This window comes from Topomyia yanbarensis, unplaced genomic scaffold (assembly GCF_030247195.1).
Source record: "Topomyia yanbarensis strain Yona2022 unplaced genomic scaffold, ASM3024719v1 HiC_scaffold_55, whole genome shotgun sequence".
Lineage (NCBI taxonomy): Eukaryota > Metazoa > Arthropoda > Insecta > Diptera > Culicidae > Topomyia > Topomyia yanbarensis.
The window spans coordinates 71,711-91,220 of NW_026683769.1; the positions used below are offsets into that span (position 1 = coordinate 71,711).

The 19,510-nt window shown below is 42.5% G+C and overlaps 1 protein-coding gene across 6 annotated transcripts in view; it reads right to left on the reverse strand.

The window, feature by feature from the left end:
• Positions 1 to 19,510, reverse strand: part of LOC131695801 (voltage-dependent calcium channel type D subunit alpha-1-like) — a 149,928-nt gene that overhangs the window by 64,279 nt on the left and 66,139 nt on the right. Inside the window, exon 2 of one of the 6 annotated variants that reach the window (XM_058984328.1) lies at positions 8,276 to 8,296. The exons of 2 other annotated variants lie outside the window; for them this stretch is intronic. In XM_058984328.1, the coding sequence (XP_058840311.1) occupies positions 8,291 to 8,296 (6 nt within the window). In that variant the 3' untranslated portion in view covers positions 8,276 to 8,290. Of the gene's footprint in view, positions 1 to 8,275; positions 8,297 to 11,875; positions 11,921 to 12,505; positions 12,527 to 17,935; positions 17,993 to 19,510 lie in introns of those variants that run through there. 3 more of the 6 variants (XM_058984326.1, XM_058984329.1, XM_058984324.1) reach the window with 3 other exon arrangements.

The window sequence follows — 19,510 nt, forward strand, 5'->3', positions numbered from 1 at the left end:
CTCAAACACTCCCACATGAGGCTGACTTTTGTGCTCACCTTTTACGTTCCATGCGAGGCTGACTTGTGTGCTCACCTTACTCATTCCTTGCTAGGCTTACTTTTGTGCTCGCCCTACCCATACATGTGAGGCTGACTTGGGTGCTCACCCTATCACCTGATTCACTCTCAATCGTGCCACTCTATTGTACCTTTGTCACTCCCTCTGGCATCCCATGTGGGACATTTTTCTTAGGCCCCACTTCTGACATACCATGCGAGGCTGACTTTTGTGCTCACCTTTTTCATTCCTTGCTTGCTACCAACCTGTGAGGCTGACTTTTATGCTCACCCTTAACATGCAGTGTGAGACTGACTTGGATGCTCACCCTTTCACTCCTCTGCCACGCCATGAGGCATCGATAGCTTAGTTCCAACATACTACGCTACGACCCTCCCGTCTTGGCATGAGGCAGTCCACTTATACGCCTATACACTCACTCTTCTGTCTTGCTTCGGGGTGGCTGGGTTTACCCCTTACGCGGTTGCCATTCGCTGCGCCAACCTACCTCGGCATGAACAGACCATTCACTCTCTTATTTTGCGCTTGGCCTTTTTCGCTCCAGCTAGCCAATCACTAGTTAGCCGTGCCCGCCGTCTGTTGCTCGGTTCGCCAGATTACCTGTAGCCTACTGGCAATCTGGATGGTAGCAGCCGAGACTGCGTTCCACTTCTCCACCGTTTGACACATCCGCTGGATAAGGGTATCCGGGGTTGTGTCCCAGCCACAGACGTCAAGCATTGCTCTTCTTTCGACGTCGAACCGATGACATACGAACAGTATGTGTTCGGCAGTTTCATCTACACCTGGGCAGTCCGGGCAGACTGGGACCTCCGCGTGCCCGAACCTGTGGAGGTACTGACGGAAACAGCCATGGCCTGACAGGAATTGTGTCAGGTGGAAGTGAACTTCCCCATGGGGTCTTCCCACCCAGCTCGATATGCTAGGTATCAGCCGGTGGGTCCACCTACCTTTCGAGGAGTTGTCCCACTCACGCTGCCATCTGGCGACCGAGGTCACCCTGGTGCGCTCGCGGGCTCCCCTATTTCCACGTAGCTCAAAGCACTCCTCATCTTCCCGAATGACCAGCCCGACTGGCATCATGCTCGCTATCACGCAGGATGCATCGTGTGATACCGTGCGGTAGGCAGATATCACTCTGAGGCACATCACGCGGTAGGTGCTCTCCAGTTTCTGTAGGTAACTGGTTACCCTCAGTGCTCTTGACCATGACGGGCCGCCGTACCTGAGGATAGATACGGCAACGCCTGCCAGTAACCTACGTCTACTGGCGCACACCTTTGAGCTGTTGGACATCATTCTCGATAGTGCCGCAACAGCAGTCGACGCTCTCTTGCACGTATAGTCGACATGGCTGCCGAAGGTCAGCTTGTCGTCTATAATGACTCCGAGAGACTTCAGACTTCGCTGTGAAGTGATCGCGACTTCTCCCACATGGATAACTGCATGTTGTGCCGACTTGCGGTTGTTGACGATAACTACCTCCGTCTTATGATGAGCGAGCTCCAGGCCTCTCGCGCTCATCCATTCCTCCACCGTGCTAATCGCGTGTTCTGCGGTTAGTTCTACCTCAGGAATTGACTCCCCGTAGACCTCCAAGGTTACGTCGTCGGCAAAGCCGACGATCTTGACCCCAGGAGGGAACTTCAGTCTCAGAACCCCGTCATACATGAGGTTCCATAGCACCGGGCCTAGGATCGAGCCCTGCGGGACTCCGGCGGTAATCGGAACCCTTTTCTGACCGGCATCGGTCTCGTATAGCAGTACGCGGTTTTGGAAGTAACTTTCCAGGATCCGGTACAGACCCACCGGTAGGCTAAGCCGGTGTAACGAGAGCGCGATGGCATCCCAGCTTGCGCTGTTGAATGCATTCTTCACGTCAAGTGTCACTAACGCACAGTATCGAATACCTCGCCTTTTTCGTTGGATCGCTATCTCGGCAGTATTTATCACTGAGTTGAGAGCGTCCACTGTGGACTTACCCTTCCGAAAGCCAAACTGGTTGCTTGACAGACCGTCCGTACCTTCCGCGTATGATTTTTGGCCTGTTGAGGATGATCCTCGCAAGCAGATTGCCAGTCGTGTCGATCAGACAGATTGGTCTGTACGCCGATGGGTCGCCTGGCGGCTTCCCGGGCTTCGGCAACAGCACCAGTTTCTGCCTTTTCCATCTATCGGGGAAACGGCACTCGTCAAGGCATCTCTGCATAGCTAGCCTGAACATGTTCGGGTTCGCTATGATCGCTGCCTTGAGAGCGTTGTTCGGGACTCCATCCGGCCCTGGAGCTTTGTTCATTGCTAGGGATTTAGCCACTGCGAGTAGTTCTTCGTTCGTCACTGGAGCCACCATTTCGACCGTGCCTGCACTGTCTCGTAGTGCAGGTGGCCAGGGGCTTGTGGCTCGAGACGGGAAGAGTACTTCGATAATCGTTGCCAACCGGTCCGGAGACCGTTCTGGGGGTGAGGAGCCCCCTTTGGTCTTGGCCATCACAATCCGGTAGGCGTCACCCCACGGATTCGCGTTGGCACTCTCACACAGGTTGTCGAAACACGCTCTCTTGCTGCTTTTAATAGCCTTGTTAAGGGCTAATTTCGCAGCTCGAAACACTTCACGGCGGTTCTCTCTTGCATCCTCGGTGCGAGCTCTTTGCATCCTACGTCTAGCTCTGAGACAGGCTGACCGTAGAGCTGCAATCTCGGCACTCCACCAGTATACCGGGCATCTACCGTTTCTTGGCAGTGTTTTTCTCGGCATAGTGGCGTCGCACGCGCGTGATAGAACAGCTACCAGCGCATCCCCGCTTAGACTGTCGGTGTTGGCCTCCAGTCCCAGGGCCGCGGTGAAAGCTTCGCTGTCGAAGTGATTGGACTTCCACCCGCGTACCTGACAGGGATCCCCCGGCCTTTGGATGCTGCACACCATAGTTGATCCTAAAGCGGATTGCTAAATGATCGCTATGGGTATAGCCTTCGTCTACCCTCCATTCCATGCCTGGAGCCAGACTCGGGCTGGCAAAGGTCAAATCAATCCACGCCTCCACTCCGTTTCTACGGAATGTACTAGCGGAGCCATCATTAGCTAGCACAGTATCGAGTTTCGCAAACGCTTCCATTAGCGCTTGACCCCTGCTATTTGTACAGCGGCTGCCCCACTCCACTGCCCAAGCGTTGAAGTCTCCCGCTATTACTACCGGTTTCCGGCCCACGAGGTCCGACGAGAGCCTGTCGATCATCTGGTAGAACTGTTCTATTGGCCACCTTGGTGGGGCGTAGCAGCTGCAATAGAACACACCATTGATCTTGGCAATCGCCACACCCTCGGCGGAGGGGTGTATTACCTCTTGAACCGGGAACCTTCCCGTTGTACAGATTGCCACCATTCCAGACCCGTCCGACACCCAATTGCCGTTGCCGGCAGGGATGCTGTACGGGTCTGATAATAGGGCGACATCTGTCCTCGACTCCGAGACCGACTGCCACAGCAGCTGTTGGGCTGCTGCACAATGGTTAAGATTTAGCTGTGTGACTCTCACGGCTTCTTCTTATTTAACTCGCCGAAGGGACACGAAGGTCCGCCCATAGCATGTTTATGGGCTTGCTTCTTAGAGGTGCAGATAAGGCACTTATATGCCTTAGTGCACCCCCGCTCTTTATGCCCCTCCTCGCCGCATCGACGACATAGCTTACTCCTGTCTAGGCCTTTGCATTCGTAAGCTTTATGGCCGGATTCTAGGCACCGATAGCACCTGTCCACTGAAGGCGGCTGGGGTATACTAATAGGGCATACCGACCAGCCGATCTTCAGCTTCCCTTTCTCGGTTACCTTTTTGGCATCCGCATTCAGTAGCCTGAGGTAGGCTACTTGGGTGCCAGAGGGTCCGTCCCTCAATCACACAGAGGCCCGCTCGATTGTGACGCCGCATTGCTCCTTGACGGCTGCGGCGACGTCTTCTGCGGTCGCGAACTCGTCCAAGTGTTTGCACTGGAGAGTTGTTTCCGCACCTAGCGACCTGATTTGGGCGCCCTCACCAAGGACCTCTTGGGCCAAGGCCTTGTATATTGCACTTGATTGTGCGCCTCGCTTCAACACCAGGAGCATCTCTCCCGTGTTGGTGCGTCTTACGCTACGCACATCCTGCCCAAGGGCCGAGAGGCTTTCGGCCGCTTTCATCGATTTAAGGACATCGGCGTATTTGTCCTTGTCGGTTTTTAACCACAAGGCTTCGCCTCTGTCCTTGGCCTTCCTCGCAGGCCGCGGTACCTCCGGTTTCGGTGCCGGCTTTTTCTTGGTAACCAGCGTCCAGGGGTTTGAGCCCCCCTGCCCCGGTCGTGCCGGGTTGCTGGTACCATCGCTCTCAACAGCGAGGTCACTCTCGCCCTCGCTTACCTCACCCAGGCGGCGTTTGACCTTGACGGTTGCACGCCGAGTGGTGTCGGTTTTGGCACCCTCTCCTGGCGACTTCCTAGGGCGCTTCGCATTCGATGCCGTCTTGCGATTGCCCTTTCCCTTTCCCTTCGAGGGGAACTCGGTCGCCGCTCCGATCGACGTGGCTGCTCCATAGAAGGTAAAGGCCACTGTCTGTGAACCTCTATTAACCTTCTCTCTTTCCTCCCTATTGGAGGCCACTGTCTGGGTTTCTCTGTCGGGCCTCTCCCGACATTCCACCCTCTCAACATATGCCTGCTGTTCCTGTCTTGCGACACGAACAGCTTTCCGGAGCTCCAGAAGGCTCAACTTCAACTCCTTGGCTATGTTCTGCTTTGCGCTAGCGAAGTCGATTATAGCATCGAGTTGCTTCGCTACTTTGCGCATCGCAGCTATTGGCCCCTCCGATGCATTGGTAGGGGTATTGCCTACCGCTGCTGGGGGGTCACTGGTGCTTTCGAGTACAGCACTCATCGTTCCACTACTCTCCCCACGGGGGGGAGACCTCGCCAAACCACCTCTTGCGAAGGGGTTTGGCACCTCCGTCTGTTTATTTTTGTTTTTATTTTGCTCCATGAAAATTCCCACGAGTAGCGCGAGAAATATATGTCCGCCACGCCAGAGCTCCGCATTAGCGTGGTAAGGGACGCTTACTGTGGGGGTTGCCCAGGTACCCCACAGGCTCCGTTAACGATCGAGCATCTTTTTCACCCCCTCGATCACTCATCCCTCGGCACGGGTCGCTTCACGCCTTGGAATTGGGGTTATGCCCTACCTTGCTTTACGTGGTGATCTCGGCCCGGATCATCACAACCATCCTCCTTTACCAGGGCTTTGGACCTGTAGCTCTGGATCTCAATAGTTCCATGTACGTATGTTATTACAGACATGCTACTATTGGGATCCGTCATTCGCTAGCGGAGTTATATAAGTGGCCTTGACTAACTACATCAGGACTCGTTTCCAGGATCAAAAGGATCTGTTCTGCATATCGGTTGAATTTAGAATTTACTTCAGAGTCCCATCCACCAGGATTTTTTGTGCTTGGGTTAATAAAAAATCGAAAAACATCATTTTGATTGACCCCTGAGGTTACTCCACATATAAATGACATTGACTAGCTACATCAAGACTCGATGACAGGATCATAAGGATCTGTTCTGTATATTGGTTGTATCTAGAATTTACTTCAGAGTCCCATCCTTCAGGATTTTTTATGCTTGGGTTAATAAAAAATCGAAAAACATCATTTTGATTGACCCCTGAGGTCACTCCACATATAAATGGCCTTGACTAGCTACATCAGGACTCGTTGGCAGGATCATAAGGATCTGTTCTGTATATTGGTTGAATCTAGAATTTACTTCAGAGTCCCATCCTCCAGTATTTTTTGTGCTTGGGTCAAGAAAAATCGAAAAAAAATCGTTTTGATTGACCCCTGAGGTCACTCCACATATAAATGGCCACTAGCTACATCAGGACACGTTGCCAGGATCATAAGGATCTGTTCTGAATATTGGTTGTATCTAGAGTTAACTTCAGAGTCCCATCCTTCAGGATTTTTTATGCTTGAGTCGAATCAAATCGAGGTAATATCACACCAATTCTGTTTAAGACATAATTCATAATACTGGAGTCACATTTCAAATTTAAATCGAAACGACTTCTCCGTATCAGCATTTATACAAAAACCGGTTTGCTTCGAGCTACGCAATGTCAAAAATAGATACAATTACGCCTATAGATGGGTGGAAGTGATGTCCCTTGGTGGATGGGCCTTGGTGGATAACTAATCGTACTAAAAATTTAGAACAATTTTGCTTGGAGGATGAAACTTGGTGGATAACAAAACCGATCTCCAGATTCTCTGTACTGTTCGAATAACTAAAGATATTCGAAGTTAAATCACAGAGAACAGACATATAAACTAGAATAAACTTTTCAGTTTGTCTTCACATCTCGCCCTGAGCAGAAGCAAAAAATCGTCCCGCGCAAATGAAACAGTCAATTCTACCTAAAAATCAATCGGTGCCTATCACACAAGTAGCCCATATAACAATAGCCTATACCTACTATGCGATATAGTGATCAGTGACAGTGCCAGCAAAAAGCAACCCAGATGCGGCCGAACTGTGCCATTCGTGAAGTGGAACAGTTATTAAAAGTGCAGATGGAACTTAATCTGGCTGAAGTGAAAACCCTACAAATGCATCATATCAAACATTGCGTGCTGATTTCGTTCAACAACATTAACCAAGCTGAGTCATTCGCCTCGCGAAACAACATGCAGCACACTGCCGAATGCGGCAATGTTAAATATAGCATTCCCGTATACATCGAGAACGGTGCTGTAGAAGTTCGGGTCCATGATTTGGCTACGCGTACCCCTGACGGCGCGATTAAAAAATGCTTGCAAAAATACGGAGAAGTAGACTCCATTACACATGATACATGGAGGAATTTTTTCCCGGGCATCCCCAACGGTGTTCGTGTGGTGAGAATGCGCGTGACCAAGCCAATTCCCTCTTACTTAAGCTTCACAGTGTTAGGAAGGGACGATGCTCTCATTCAACAGACATCACTAGTCACGTACCCAGGGCAAATTCCTACGTGCCAGTTCTACACGAAGCTGCACCTCGGAAAACCTTGCGTAGAAACTGTTAAGGAAAACTCAAATCCAACTGAAATCAGCACACAACAATCTTACGCTAAACCACTAACAGCTGCAAAACCAGCTTCTCCGGATCAAGAAGCAACAAACATGAATTCTACAACGATCGCGTTTAATGTCTCTAAGCCAACAACCAGCAACCACAACAATGAAGCGAAGTCAGAAGAGAACGGACACACAATAGCGACCCATACGATTAAAGCACAAATCAGAACAACCGATCGTGAACAGCATGCGAGTAGCACAGATGAGGATATGGACGAGTACGACAACGAGAAAGAAGGCAGACCAAATGGCCCTGAAGATTCGGCGAACAACTTTTCACCGCCAAGGAAAAGAATCTCAACACGCAGCAGCAAGCTGCGTCAACAAGATGGTACGAGTAAAAAATAAATCCTGTAAATTCTTTATTTTTACATATTGTAAAAGATTAAGAGATGTCCGGCTCAGTTATGCTAACGCGTTGAGCCGTGTCAAATAAACAAAGAAAAAAAAAGAATAAACTTTCCCGAAAAACATGTGTAAACATTTAAATGAAAATACGTTGAAAATCACCATCGCATACAGGTTCGCATGTATGAATCACCATTGTATCCCAGTTTGCACACAAGTCCCGTATAGCTATTGCTGGCCGATCGTTGCGCCGACCAGTGGCAAGTTGCTACTTGCTATTGTCATCTCAAAGCGACAGTTTTATTTCTTACACAAGTTGAACACTTTACTTGTATGTCAGTTCTCAGTGGTTAAATGAAGAAATAATTCTGCAGATTGCAAGAAAAAGATAACAAAACATTTTGCGAGGGAGGCATTTTCACATTTAACCGGACCTGTACTGTCGAATCTTATTTAAATTACCTTACAGCCTACTTATTTATAAATCCATGCGTCATGCAGCATATCACTATTCAAATCAGTTTAAATGCTCAGCGTTTAGTACCGGGCAGAAATGAAACAAGTTTAGGAAACATTTGGAAATATTCCATTTGAAAGATAAAAATGGCACCGCGATCGTGACTGAAAACTGTAGCAAAGTAAATAAAATCAAGTCACGTCGAGAATGAAGCAAATATTCGCGATGTACCGCTGGAGGTTGACTGTCAGATGGCACAAGAGTGCAATGATGATAAATTTGTTTACTTCTGTCAAAACGCATCGTCATTTTGAAGGCATTTGAAGAGAGAGAGAGAGAGAGAGAGAGAGAGAGAGAAATGTTATGAAGACAGTTTTTTTTATATTTTGAAGATATTTTTGCCTTTCTCAATAGAAAGGTATTGCAACTGCTCTGAAAACCGACGTCGTCGAGTTCAGCAAATGTCTGTGCGTGTGTATGTATGTGTGTATGTATGTATGTGTGTATGTGCGTCTGTGTGTATGTGACCAAAAATGTCACTCATTTTTCTCAAAGATGGCTGAACCGATTTTTACAAACTTAGTCTCAAATGAATGATACAATGTTCCCATAGGCTGCTATTGAATTTCTGATGGATCCGACTTCCGGTTCCGGAATTACAGGGTGGTGAGCACGATCACGCAGAAAATGTCGATTTTAATAAATTCTGCAATGAATGTATAAAGGTGAATTTTTTTCCAAAATATGACCACAACTGCTTCGATTTATAGTATTAGATCACTAACATCCATTCAAAGTCCTTTTGGCCACATTGGCCACCATCATCGGTTCTGGAAGCTCCGGCGGAAGTATCCAAATTCAGAATAACAGTCACATCGGTTTCTCGGAGATGGCCAGACCGATTCAACCAAACTTAGTCTCAAATGAATGATGTTGCGTCCCCGTAAATGGCTATTAAATTTTATCCCGAACCGGCTTCCGGTTCCGTAGTTACGGGTTGTGGCATGCGATCACATAGCAAATTGTGATTCAAACCGATACTCCGATGAAAGCAAAAAAGGTAAAAAATTCGCTAAAATGTCTCTCAAACAACTTTAATTTGCAGTTCTAGGTCACCGACGGCCAAACAAACTTTCGTTGACTACATTGACCACCATAGACGGTTCCGGAAGTGCCCGGGAAAAGGCCATCCTTAAAAACTAGCTCATATCAGTTTCTCGAAAATGGTTGGGTCGATTTTCACAAACTTAGTCCCAAATGATGCTATATTATCCCCACAGATGTCTATAAAATTTCGCACGGATCGCTTATATGGTTCCGGAAATATAGTCTGAACCCATGAAATTTCAGAAATCGAATTCGTATTTTTGATGCCAAACATCTTTAAAATGTATGAAACGTCGAGATTTTATGTTATCACGAAATTTTTTTTACAAAAATCTGCTTTTTTGAACGATTTCGTACCTTTCGTAAGCTTTTAATGAATATAAACAACGCAAACATTCTCGTGTTCATGATTGAGAAAGGCACAATTGCACCGCTAGGTGGATTAAAACAGGTTTTTTGTTAAATCTGCTCGATTCGTGTCCAATATTTTTCATTAGTATGTGTGACGACTGACAGCAAAAAACAATGTATCATATAAGTGATAACAATAACAAAATTAAGGATACAATATTTAGAATAGATGGGCAAATCATCGCTTTGGGTACACCGTGTTCTAGAAGTATTTTGACAGATTTAAACTATTCGACGGCTTGTCATTTTGAAACTGATTTACAACACCACAGCATTCCGAACAGTTTAAGAACGGTTAGTTTCAAAATCATCCAATGAGGACATTCGTTGGACCAACGTTCAACAATGTCCAAATAACCGTGAATTGGCGATCTATCGTCGATAACAAATGTGAAAAATTTTCCGAAAGCGCAAATTTCCTAGAACATTTTATAAATATCCTGCTAGGTTTGACAAATGCAGCATATTCTGAGCCGAATAATAAACGCAAGAAATGACGATTTTTTCTTGCGTTTATTATGTAGGATGGTTGTTCTATTTCAATTAATTTAGGATGAACATAACATAGTTTTACAAAACTTGAAGTAAAGGCGATAAGAAAACAGTCGGTTTTTCGTAGAAATCGATATTTTGTTGCGAATAATCGAAAACCGGAGTTATTTTTGTTAAGTTTGTGTAGGTCGTTTTAAATTCGGAAAAGGTTCAGTGATTTTCGCCCACTATCGCGTTTTCTATCCTCATTTTAATCTATTCAGTGGTAAAAACGTCTTAATCCACCTAACAGTGTGATGAGACATTTCTTATAACTCTTATTACTCTCTTCGGATATTATATCGTTTGAGAACATTTAGAACTTGATGCTTCGCGATGTTTTTGATAACACATACTACATGGGATAGTGGCAGGACTCAGAGAATCGCTCAAATCAGCATAGGACAACATCAGTGCTAGAAATCTGAGACCAAATCAATGGAAAAGCGAAAAAAGGCCCATAAAATAGACATAGAAACGAATTATTGCTAATGCTCTGTTAATAAAATATTTAAATTCCTCAATCAATGCATTGTGGTGGGAAAACTGAATTTTCCTAAAGACGTTATATATTGTACTGAGCCAAAAAAATCGAATTTTTTTGAATCGATTTGATGTTTATACTTTACTCGAATTTCCAACGCGACTGGAAACTAAGAAATCAACACTTTTTTTTGAGAAAAGCGATACTAGCATTATGCAAAATTCCCAAGTGGGAAAATTTTGGACAAGACCAATTTCTTTGTGCATGAGGGCACATGCCTTACATGAAGTATGGTTTTTTTGTTTTAGTGTTTCGGATTCTCCTCGTCAGTAACTAGCACCATCTGGGTGTCCATGTGCCCTCATGCACAAAGAAATTGGTCTTGTCCAAAATTTTCCCACTTGGGAATTTTGCATAATTCCAGGCGTTTGGAACTTATACCAAAAGACAGTTTCGGTTCATATTCCTCGTCGGCAAACAGAACCTCTGTGCTTACTATCGAGACATCACTCGGTATAAGCCAGTGGTTTAGTGTTCACGCAAGACGTGTGACTTTTTGGAATTTAGTGTCTAACTAGTGCTAATTTGGGTACTAGTTCAGATACATAGTCTAACTGGACACCCAGATGGTGCTAGTTACTGACGAGGAGAATCCGAAAAACTAAAACAAAAAAACCATACTTCATGTAAGGCATGTGCCCTCATGCACAAAGAAATTGGTCTTGTCCAAAATTTTCCCACTTGGGAATTTTGCATAATTCCAGGCGTTTGGTACTTATACCAAAAGACAGTTTCGGTTCATATTCCTCGTCGGCAAACAGAACCTCTGTGCTTACTATCGAGACATCACTCGGTATAAGCCAGTGGTTTAGTGTTCACGCAAGACGTGTGACTTTTTGGAATTTAGTGTCTAGTGCTAATTTGGGTACTAGTTCAGATACATAGTCTAACTGGACACCCAGATGGTGCTAGTTACTGACGAGGAGAATCCGAAACACTAAAACAAAAAAACCATACTTGATACTAGCATTGACACCATTCAAAGAAAATCAACAGTGAATATTTCCAGACTTGGTTTTATTTCCTATTTAAGAACTATTGTGCTTTTTCCATCCTAGATTGCATGATTCAGTGATCGAAACCTAAAACTTCATAAAGTATTTGAAATTATTAAATTAAAATTTGTGTTTGCTATTGAAATTGACAAAATGATAGTATCGCCCCTTTGGCGATTTTTTACTTTTTCGGTCCCACCTATCAGCATTGAAATATCGCCCTTACGTTTTTTACAATAACTACCGTTTTACACCACCGATTTCGTCCGGGTTTTTTCAATAGCGATCATTGTTACTATTTACAGCTGGTATCAGCTTGATAATCCTAAAAAAATACGAAAAAAGCAGTTTCGCCTCTAAACTCCTAGCAAAAAAAGTATCGCCCTGTTTGTTTACATGAAGCGTGGAAGGCGAAACTTTAAATAAACAAACAAAAATACAGTTTCGCCAGTTGTATTTTTTGCTGTAGGTTAAGAAAGCAATATCGTAGAATCCAAATTTATAGGTAAATTTGTTGCGTTTCAAAGCATGTATGAAAAAAGCCTTATGTTTACATTTGTAAGTATCGCCCTTTTCACAAAAAAGCGTTGAAATGAAATCACAGCCCCTGATATCACGCTATCTCTGAATGCATGCGTGCATAGTCCAAATTTTACTTCGACGTCGACTTTTTCTAAAGGTGACTTCCCAGTAGTATAATTGATTTGAATTATCGCTAATCCTAATGCCAAAGAACAAATAAAAACCTCTCGAAAACGAACCGTTTGGAAAAATCATCATCATTACTGGAATTTTCATTTTCACAAAACTTTTCGATAACCTTCCGTCACTTGCGTTAATGCACTGGGTGCACAGTGCTCTGAAAATCTAGTGAAATCGTCTTAGGGCACCAGCGGGTCTAATTCAGAGCTATCTGCGCGGCGAGTTAAATCTGTAAAGAATACTAAAAATTAATTTCTATTCCATAATTTTCAGTTCAGCAATTCGTGCTCACCGCAAGCCATGAAAAATAGACTACGTTGTGAAGTGATGGTCACTATTTATTAAAAAATCACGGTTAAATAAAAAATAAAACTAGTAAAAAATTTCAAATAGTAAATAAGCTTTCGTAATATTGTGTAGGAAAAAAGCTGAAAATTTCAGTATTTTCTCTATCTCCAACATATAAACCCTTAAGTATACCAATTAGGCCATTACAAATCTTTTTTAAAAATTATGTCACCCCCCCCCCCTTCAAAATCGCTGAAAAAAATCAGGGGGCAAATAATTTTTTTTATAATAACCAAAATTCAAAAAATTGTCACGTTTTATAGAACAACAACAGCTTCCATAGAGTTTTGCTTTTCGTCACTGAAAACTATTATGGTAGTTTTAGAAATTACCATCCCATGATAGTTTTTATTTTGACCATTCTCGGGTAAATATGAAGTTTAAATGAAATCGTCAATCCAGTCCAACATCAAATGAAACGTTTGCTGGTCGCGGAAGGAAGGACCCGCCAGTGTATTATCAAACAAATATCCCATGGAAAGGCTAACACTGACCGACTTCTGAATCGATTCCATTTTAAACGCAACAGTCGATAGAGACAGAATCGATCGTTGCATTCGAAAATAATTTCGATAAGGAAACAATCTGAATTCAAATCAGACTCCTTGCGATTTATATGTGGTTCAATATTCAATATACATAAGCTTTACCGAAAGGTTTTTGACATTTAACGATTTCATATGGGATCGTAGTGTTCATACCGTATTTCCGCAGCCATATGTGCGATTCGTATGAACTTGACCAGATCAAAATCTGCTATTAAACCTTCCATTTAAGACTAAGCTTGTGAAAATGGAATAAACCGTTTTCCAAGAAGCAGAAGAGACTTTAATTCTGAAATATTCCAAGAACCAGAAACATGCGAAATTTTCGAGATAGACGCTGGAATCAAAAGGACTTTGCCTGGCCATCAGCGATCAAGAATGCTCCAGCAAAGCTAAATATAGATCTTACCAATAATGGTATCATCGGTACTTACCGCAGGGAGAGCCGGGAATCCATTATCGATGTCAATTTTTGTAGCCTTGAAGTAACCGGAAAGATGGACTGAAAAGTGTGCGAGGATATATCCACAGCGACTTCCAAGCGATCTGGTATAGCATTGATTACATGACACGGTTTGAATATGTGGGAGATATATAAACGAATGAAGTTGGAAAACACCAATCTTTCACAGGAACGTGTCCGTCGAGGAACTTGAATTTGAGGGTATCCTCTTCAACCTAAATGCGAATGAGTTCACGGAACTACTAACAAAGGCGTGTATTGCGACCATACCAAGGAGAAACGGTCCCCGGGTGCAATACGACGATTATCGATCTACGTATAAGTTGCCTCTGAGCTTGGAGAAGAAGTCGGAGATCACTTCGGTTTCTCATCTCGCTCAGTTCAGAAGCTAGAAATCGCTCCGCTGCTATAGCAGGGCAAGTAATCAAATTTACCCGCGCGACGTTTAGTCTATTTGCAAAGGCAAAAATTGATTCCTTCTGCCTAATGTGTGAAACGTGAACAAACAATGAGTGACAATGCAAAGCAAAAGTATATGACGGTGCGGGCAAACTGTGTTGCTGTTGACTACTCGAAATGTCCGGTAAGACCATCAATTCGTGAAGTGGAGCAAATGTTGAAGGTGAACTTGAAGTTCAACGTAGCTTGTGGTACTCTATGCGGTGTAATTCCACCATTTATGTCATGCGGTACTGATTATGTTAAAAAACATTAGTCAAGCAGAATCATTCGCTTCCCAGAACAACATGAAACACGTCATCGAATGTAATGACATTTTATACAGTATACCAACGTATATAGATGTTGACAGCATTGAAATACATATACATGACCTGGCACCACGTACTAGTTCCTCCGCTATCAAACAAATCATGTCAAAATACGGAGAAGTGAATAGTGTTAAGGAGGACACTTGGAGGAACTTCTTCCCAAGACTCCACAACGGCGTTCGTGTGGCGAGAATGCGTCCGACAAAACCTATTCCCTCTTACTTGACTTTCACATGCAAATCACCTCATGATGTTGAATATTCTCAACGAACACTAGTCACGCACCTGTCAATATTGTGATCATCCACTACACCACGGGAAACCTTGCGCAGAGACTGCTAAAGAAATTCCACCTGATACGACCAAAGCCGGTATACAATCATCGTATGTTAAACCACAACCAGTTGGTAAACCAACGACTGCAGACCGGGCATTCACAAACACCAGCTCAACAACGATCGGCTCCAGTACCACTAAACCAACTGCCATTACCAACATCGAAGTAACAACGATTACAGCAAATGTTTCCAAACCAACAACCAACACCACCAACAAAGAATCTAATACCGATGAAGAAGGATTTACAATAGCGACCCGTAAGCACAAACAACAAATAAGAACATCCAACGATGAGCAAGATGAATGCAGTACCGCTAACGACATGGTCGTAAACGAAAACGCAAGAGAAGACGGGCCAAATGACCCCAAAGGTGCGCTCCACGGCTCAGAACCGCTCTCAGCAAAGCAGTCAAGCTGAACAAGAAAGCATTGCCACAAAGCCAACGCGAATTTCCGTAGAAGGCACCTACAAAGTTGGCATAACAAAGATAAAAGGCTCAGCTGCACCACCTGAAAGGTGCCCGGAGAAGATGGAGGTCACCATCGAAAGGTTTTCCCCACAACATGAAGCTATTTTCGCCGTACAGTTGGGAGGATGATCACAAAGATGAAGATCGATTTACCAACAAACAGCTGATCGAGATGTCGAAAGCCATAAAAATGAAGCGATACATGAGAGCCCGGATATGTTCAAAGTGATCCGATAATTGGAAGCGACCAAAAGTGATGTTGCTTCCGATGCCGGGAAAACATGGAGATCTTTCAGCGTAGTCAATATATACCTTGGTAATGTTAGAGAGAGTATAATCCTGAACAAGCTAACGAAGTACGCGTTCGAAGTAATCGGACAATCGCTAGAAGAGGAGACACTCGACACGGAGACGATTGCTTATCATAAAGCAGAGTTGGTGATGACTAGCAGCCGAAAGACAGCAACAGGCGAAAATCGCGGACGGAGAATATATCATCGACTTGAACTTTTAAAGTCATGACGATTATGTTAAGGGGAAGGCTGCGAGAGCAACCACAGCTTTGCTTGAGGCGCCAGTGTACTGGGCACCACGAACCAGCTGGAATCGCCGGACCGAAGCATGTGAGCAGACTAGTTTCACTGTCAGGGACAAGATCGAGTAGGTCGAGTGAAGCACGAGCGGTGGGTCATCGAGTTTTCAACGAACCAGAAGCTACGCTCCATCCGGTATCGCCGAACCGTCCTCGCCAAGTACTGGTTGGCCCTTTGAGTAGGATTTATGGACTATGCGAGTAGATTGCGATAAAACTGGGAGCTAAATGACTCACGCAACGGGCATCGGTATCGGGAGAACTTCCGCAGAGGAATTGAGATGGCTCGCGAAAACAGGAACTAAATGGTTCACAGAAACGGGAGCCAAATGGCTAAAGGAAGTTCACCACTGCGATTGACCGAATAGGTGTTCGGAGCTAAACCGCTCTAATTTATCATTTTGTCTTAAGACTGAATCAGCCTCTCCACGATATAACGCTTCGATGCAGTCTCGTGGAACAAAAGGAAGGAAGAAAAGTAAGCACTGTTAGTAGTGGTTAGGCACAAAAGTGAGTCCCACCTACGGCCAATGCACTTTTGAAGCTATTTAACCATACTATAAAACATACAGATATTTTCAGATATCGACGAACTGAATCTAGTAGTATATGACACTCGACACTCCGGGTGTAGCTTAAAAAGTCGAGTTTCAGAGTGATTGCACAATCTTCCTTATATGAAAAAGGCAAAAATGAACTGATGATTGCTATACATTTCATAAATCCGTACGATTGTCAAATGAATTTCTCTGATGTGGCTACCTGCTACGCAACAAGATGGAGAAAATGCAAAGATTTTGAAGATGTACACGGACCCGAGCCGAATTACTATTATGTACCAAACAAACAAATCTACAAGTCTACAAGCACAAGCGATAAACCAAAGCTGATGTTTCCACTAGAGTTAGAAAAATTATAGTATACACAAGATGTACGTTCGCCAGGCTACTGTATACGAAATACGCAATAGAAAAAAAATGTCAGAGAAAACCATATCTGAGATAAATAAATCCATTGACGCACACTCTACCTTTGGATTCATTCCAGAATGTTTACCAAAACTCCATAAGTGAAATGTTGCAATCCTGTTTCTGTACATTGTTATCAAGCAGGGTCATCTTTGACCGATTTTCATGCCTTATGTGTAAAGTCGGTCCGTGTGCCGCCACGACGGAACGAAAACTATTCTAGCAACCAAAAGTTAATACCTTAAAGTACTCTGAAATGTTTACATTAGGTTCTTAGAGAATTTTCAAGCTTTTATTGGGAATTTAGAAATGGCACTTTTCGGAAAATTATTTAAAACGAAAACTTTAGCATCCCTTTCTTATATGAACTTTTGATTGATTCAGTAATATTTGCTTGAATTTTTCAAGTAAAACAAATAGTTCAACCTCGCTACACGAAATCACCCTGCGGAAACGTCCACGAGAACAATCGAAAGAAAATGTAAAAAAAAATATGATTATTAAAATAAATATTTATTTTTTGTTTGCCCCCCCCCTCCTCTTCAGAAAAAAAATTTGTACTTGGACATAATTTTTAAAAAAGATTTGTAATGGCCTTAATTGGTAAAAGAATTGGAATAGGTTCGCCAAATTTTGGAAGAATTCTATAAAATAACCCCTTGAAAACTACTTAAAAATTGTTGCAGTTCGATGCAATAAAAAAAATCCCGTTAACCGGGGTGCAATTGATCACTTTTCGAAGTAATCATTACATATTTTTAGGCGCAACTCATTTTTTTTAAAGTTTAATATTTTTAAACCATGTACTGATGTATGTAGAACAAAATTGGATAGTTTTACCTAAAATTGTCCGCTCACAGCTATTTTTCTAAAAATGATTTCAAGATGAAGTCCGTTTTCGTATTCCGGGGTGACTTTGATAACCTGCAGGTTCACCCACATTAAGTTATTGCTGTAAGTGTTCTCCATTCAAATGCTTGTTTAAACTAACTCTGGAAAGATACCCATAGTTAAATAGATGTTAATTGATATTATACAAAGTATTTCAATGTACTGTAAAATTCGAGTAACCAAAATTGTATAATTGGTGTCCAACTAGAATAAAAGATTTTGAATACCTTTAAATCGGCTAAATTTTTTTTTTATTTCATTGCTTTATCAATGTACAAAATGTTTCATCCAGTTTAACACGTTGGAATACTGAAAAATAAAAAAATGTTCCGAATTTTAGCTTAAAATAATTTGAAAGAATTGCCAACTAGTTTCACAAAAAATTGAATTTAAAATTAACAAGCTCTTAAAAGTAAATTTGGCACATCGCACTCTAAAGGAAAATAAAAACTCACTTGTAATTTATTACTCTTGCTCAAATCTGAGATTTGTTTGTTTTATAAAAAAGACACTTTACGAAGCTTCGCAAAAATAAGGTAAAGTCAAATTTCGGTTTTTTGTAGTTTTTGTACCCAAAAACCGTACAATATACTCAAAAAGTATAACAAATCAGTATTTTATAAGTTTAGAGTAAAAATCATTTCAAATTAAAATGATTCGGTAGACTATTCTGGTTTAATAAGCGATCTACGAAAAATGTTTCGAGTGATCAAAGTCACCCCGATGATCAAAGTCACCCCGGTTTACGGTCCCCAAAAACGAAATGTACCTATTAATGTGAAACACAGTGAATAATACATACAATAAAGACCCATTTTTATCAGTCTCATGGAGTATTTTAGGCTGACCAAATGGGGACATTGACTAAATCGGGCAATATTTTTTCTTTATAATAAACTGACGCTAGTTAAATAGATGTTAATTGGTATTATACAAAGTATTTTAATGTACTGTAAAATTCGAGTAACCAAAATTGTATAATTGATGTCCAACTAGAATAAAAACTTCTGAAAACCTTTAAATCGGCTAAAATTGTTTTATTTCATTGCTTTTTCAATGTACAAAATGTTTCATCCAGTTTAACACGTTGGAATATTGAACAATAAAAAAAAGCTGCGAATTTTAGCTTAAAATAATTTGAAAGAATTGCCAACTAGTTTCACAAAAAATTGAATTTAAAATTAACAAACTCTTAAAAGTAAATTTGGCTCATCGCACTCCAAAGGAAAATAAAAACTCACTTGTAATTTATTACTCTTGCTCAAATCTGAGATTTATTTGCATTATAAAAAAAACACTTTACGAAGCTTCGTAAAAATAAGGTGAAGTCAAATTTCGGTTTTTTGTAGTTTTTGTACCCAAAAACCGTACAATATACTCAAAAAGTATAAAAAATCAGTATTTTATAAGTTTAGAGTAAAAATCATTCCAAATTAAAATGATTCGGTAGATTATTCTGGTTTAATAAGCGATCTACGAAATATGTTTCGAGTGATCAAAGTCACCCCGATGATCAAAGTCACCCCGATGATCAAAGTCACCCCGGTTTACGGTCCCCAAAACCGAAATGTACCTATTAATGTGAAACACAGTGAATAATACATACAATAAAGACCCCTTTTTATCAGTCTCATGGAGTATTTTAGGCTGACAAAATGGGGACATTGACTAAATCGGGCAATATTTTTTCTTTATAATAAACTGAAGCTAGTTAAATAGATGTTAATTGGTATTATACAAAGTATTTCAATGTACTGTAAAATTCGAGTAACCAAAATTGTATAATTGATGTCCAACTAGAATAAAAACTTCTGTAAACCTTTAAAT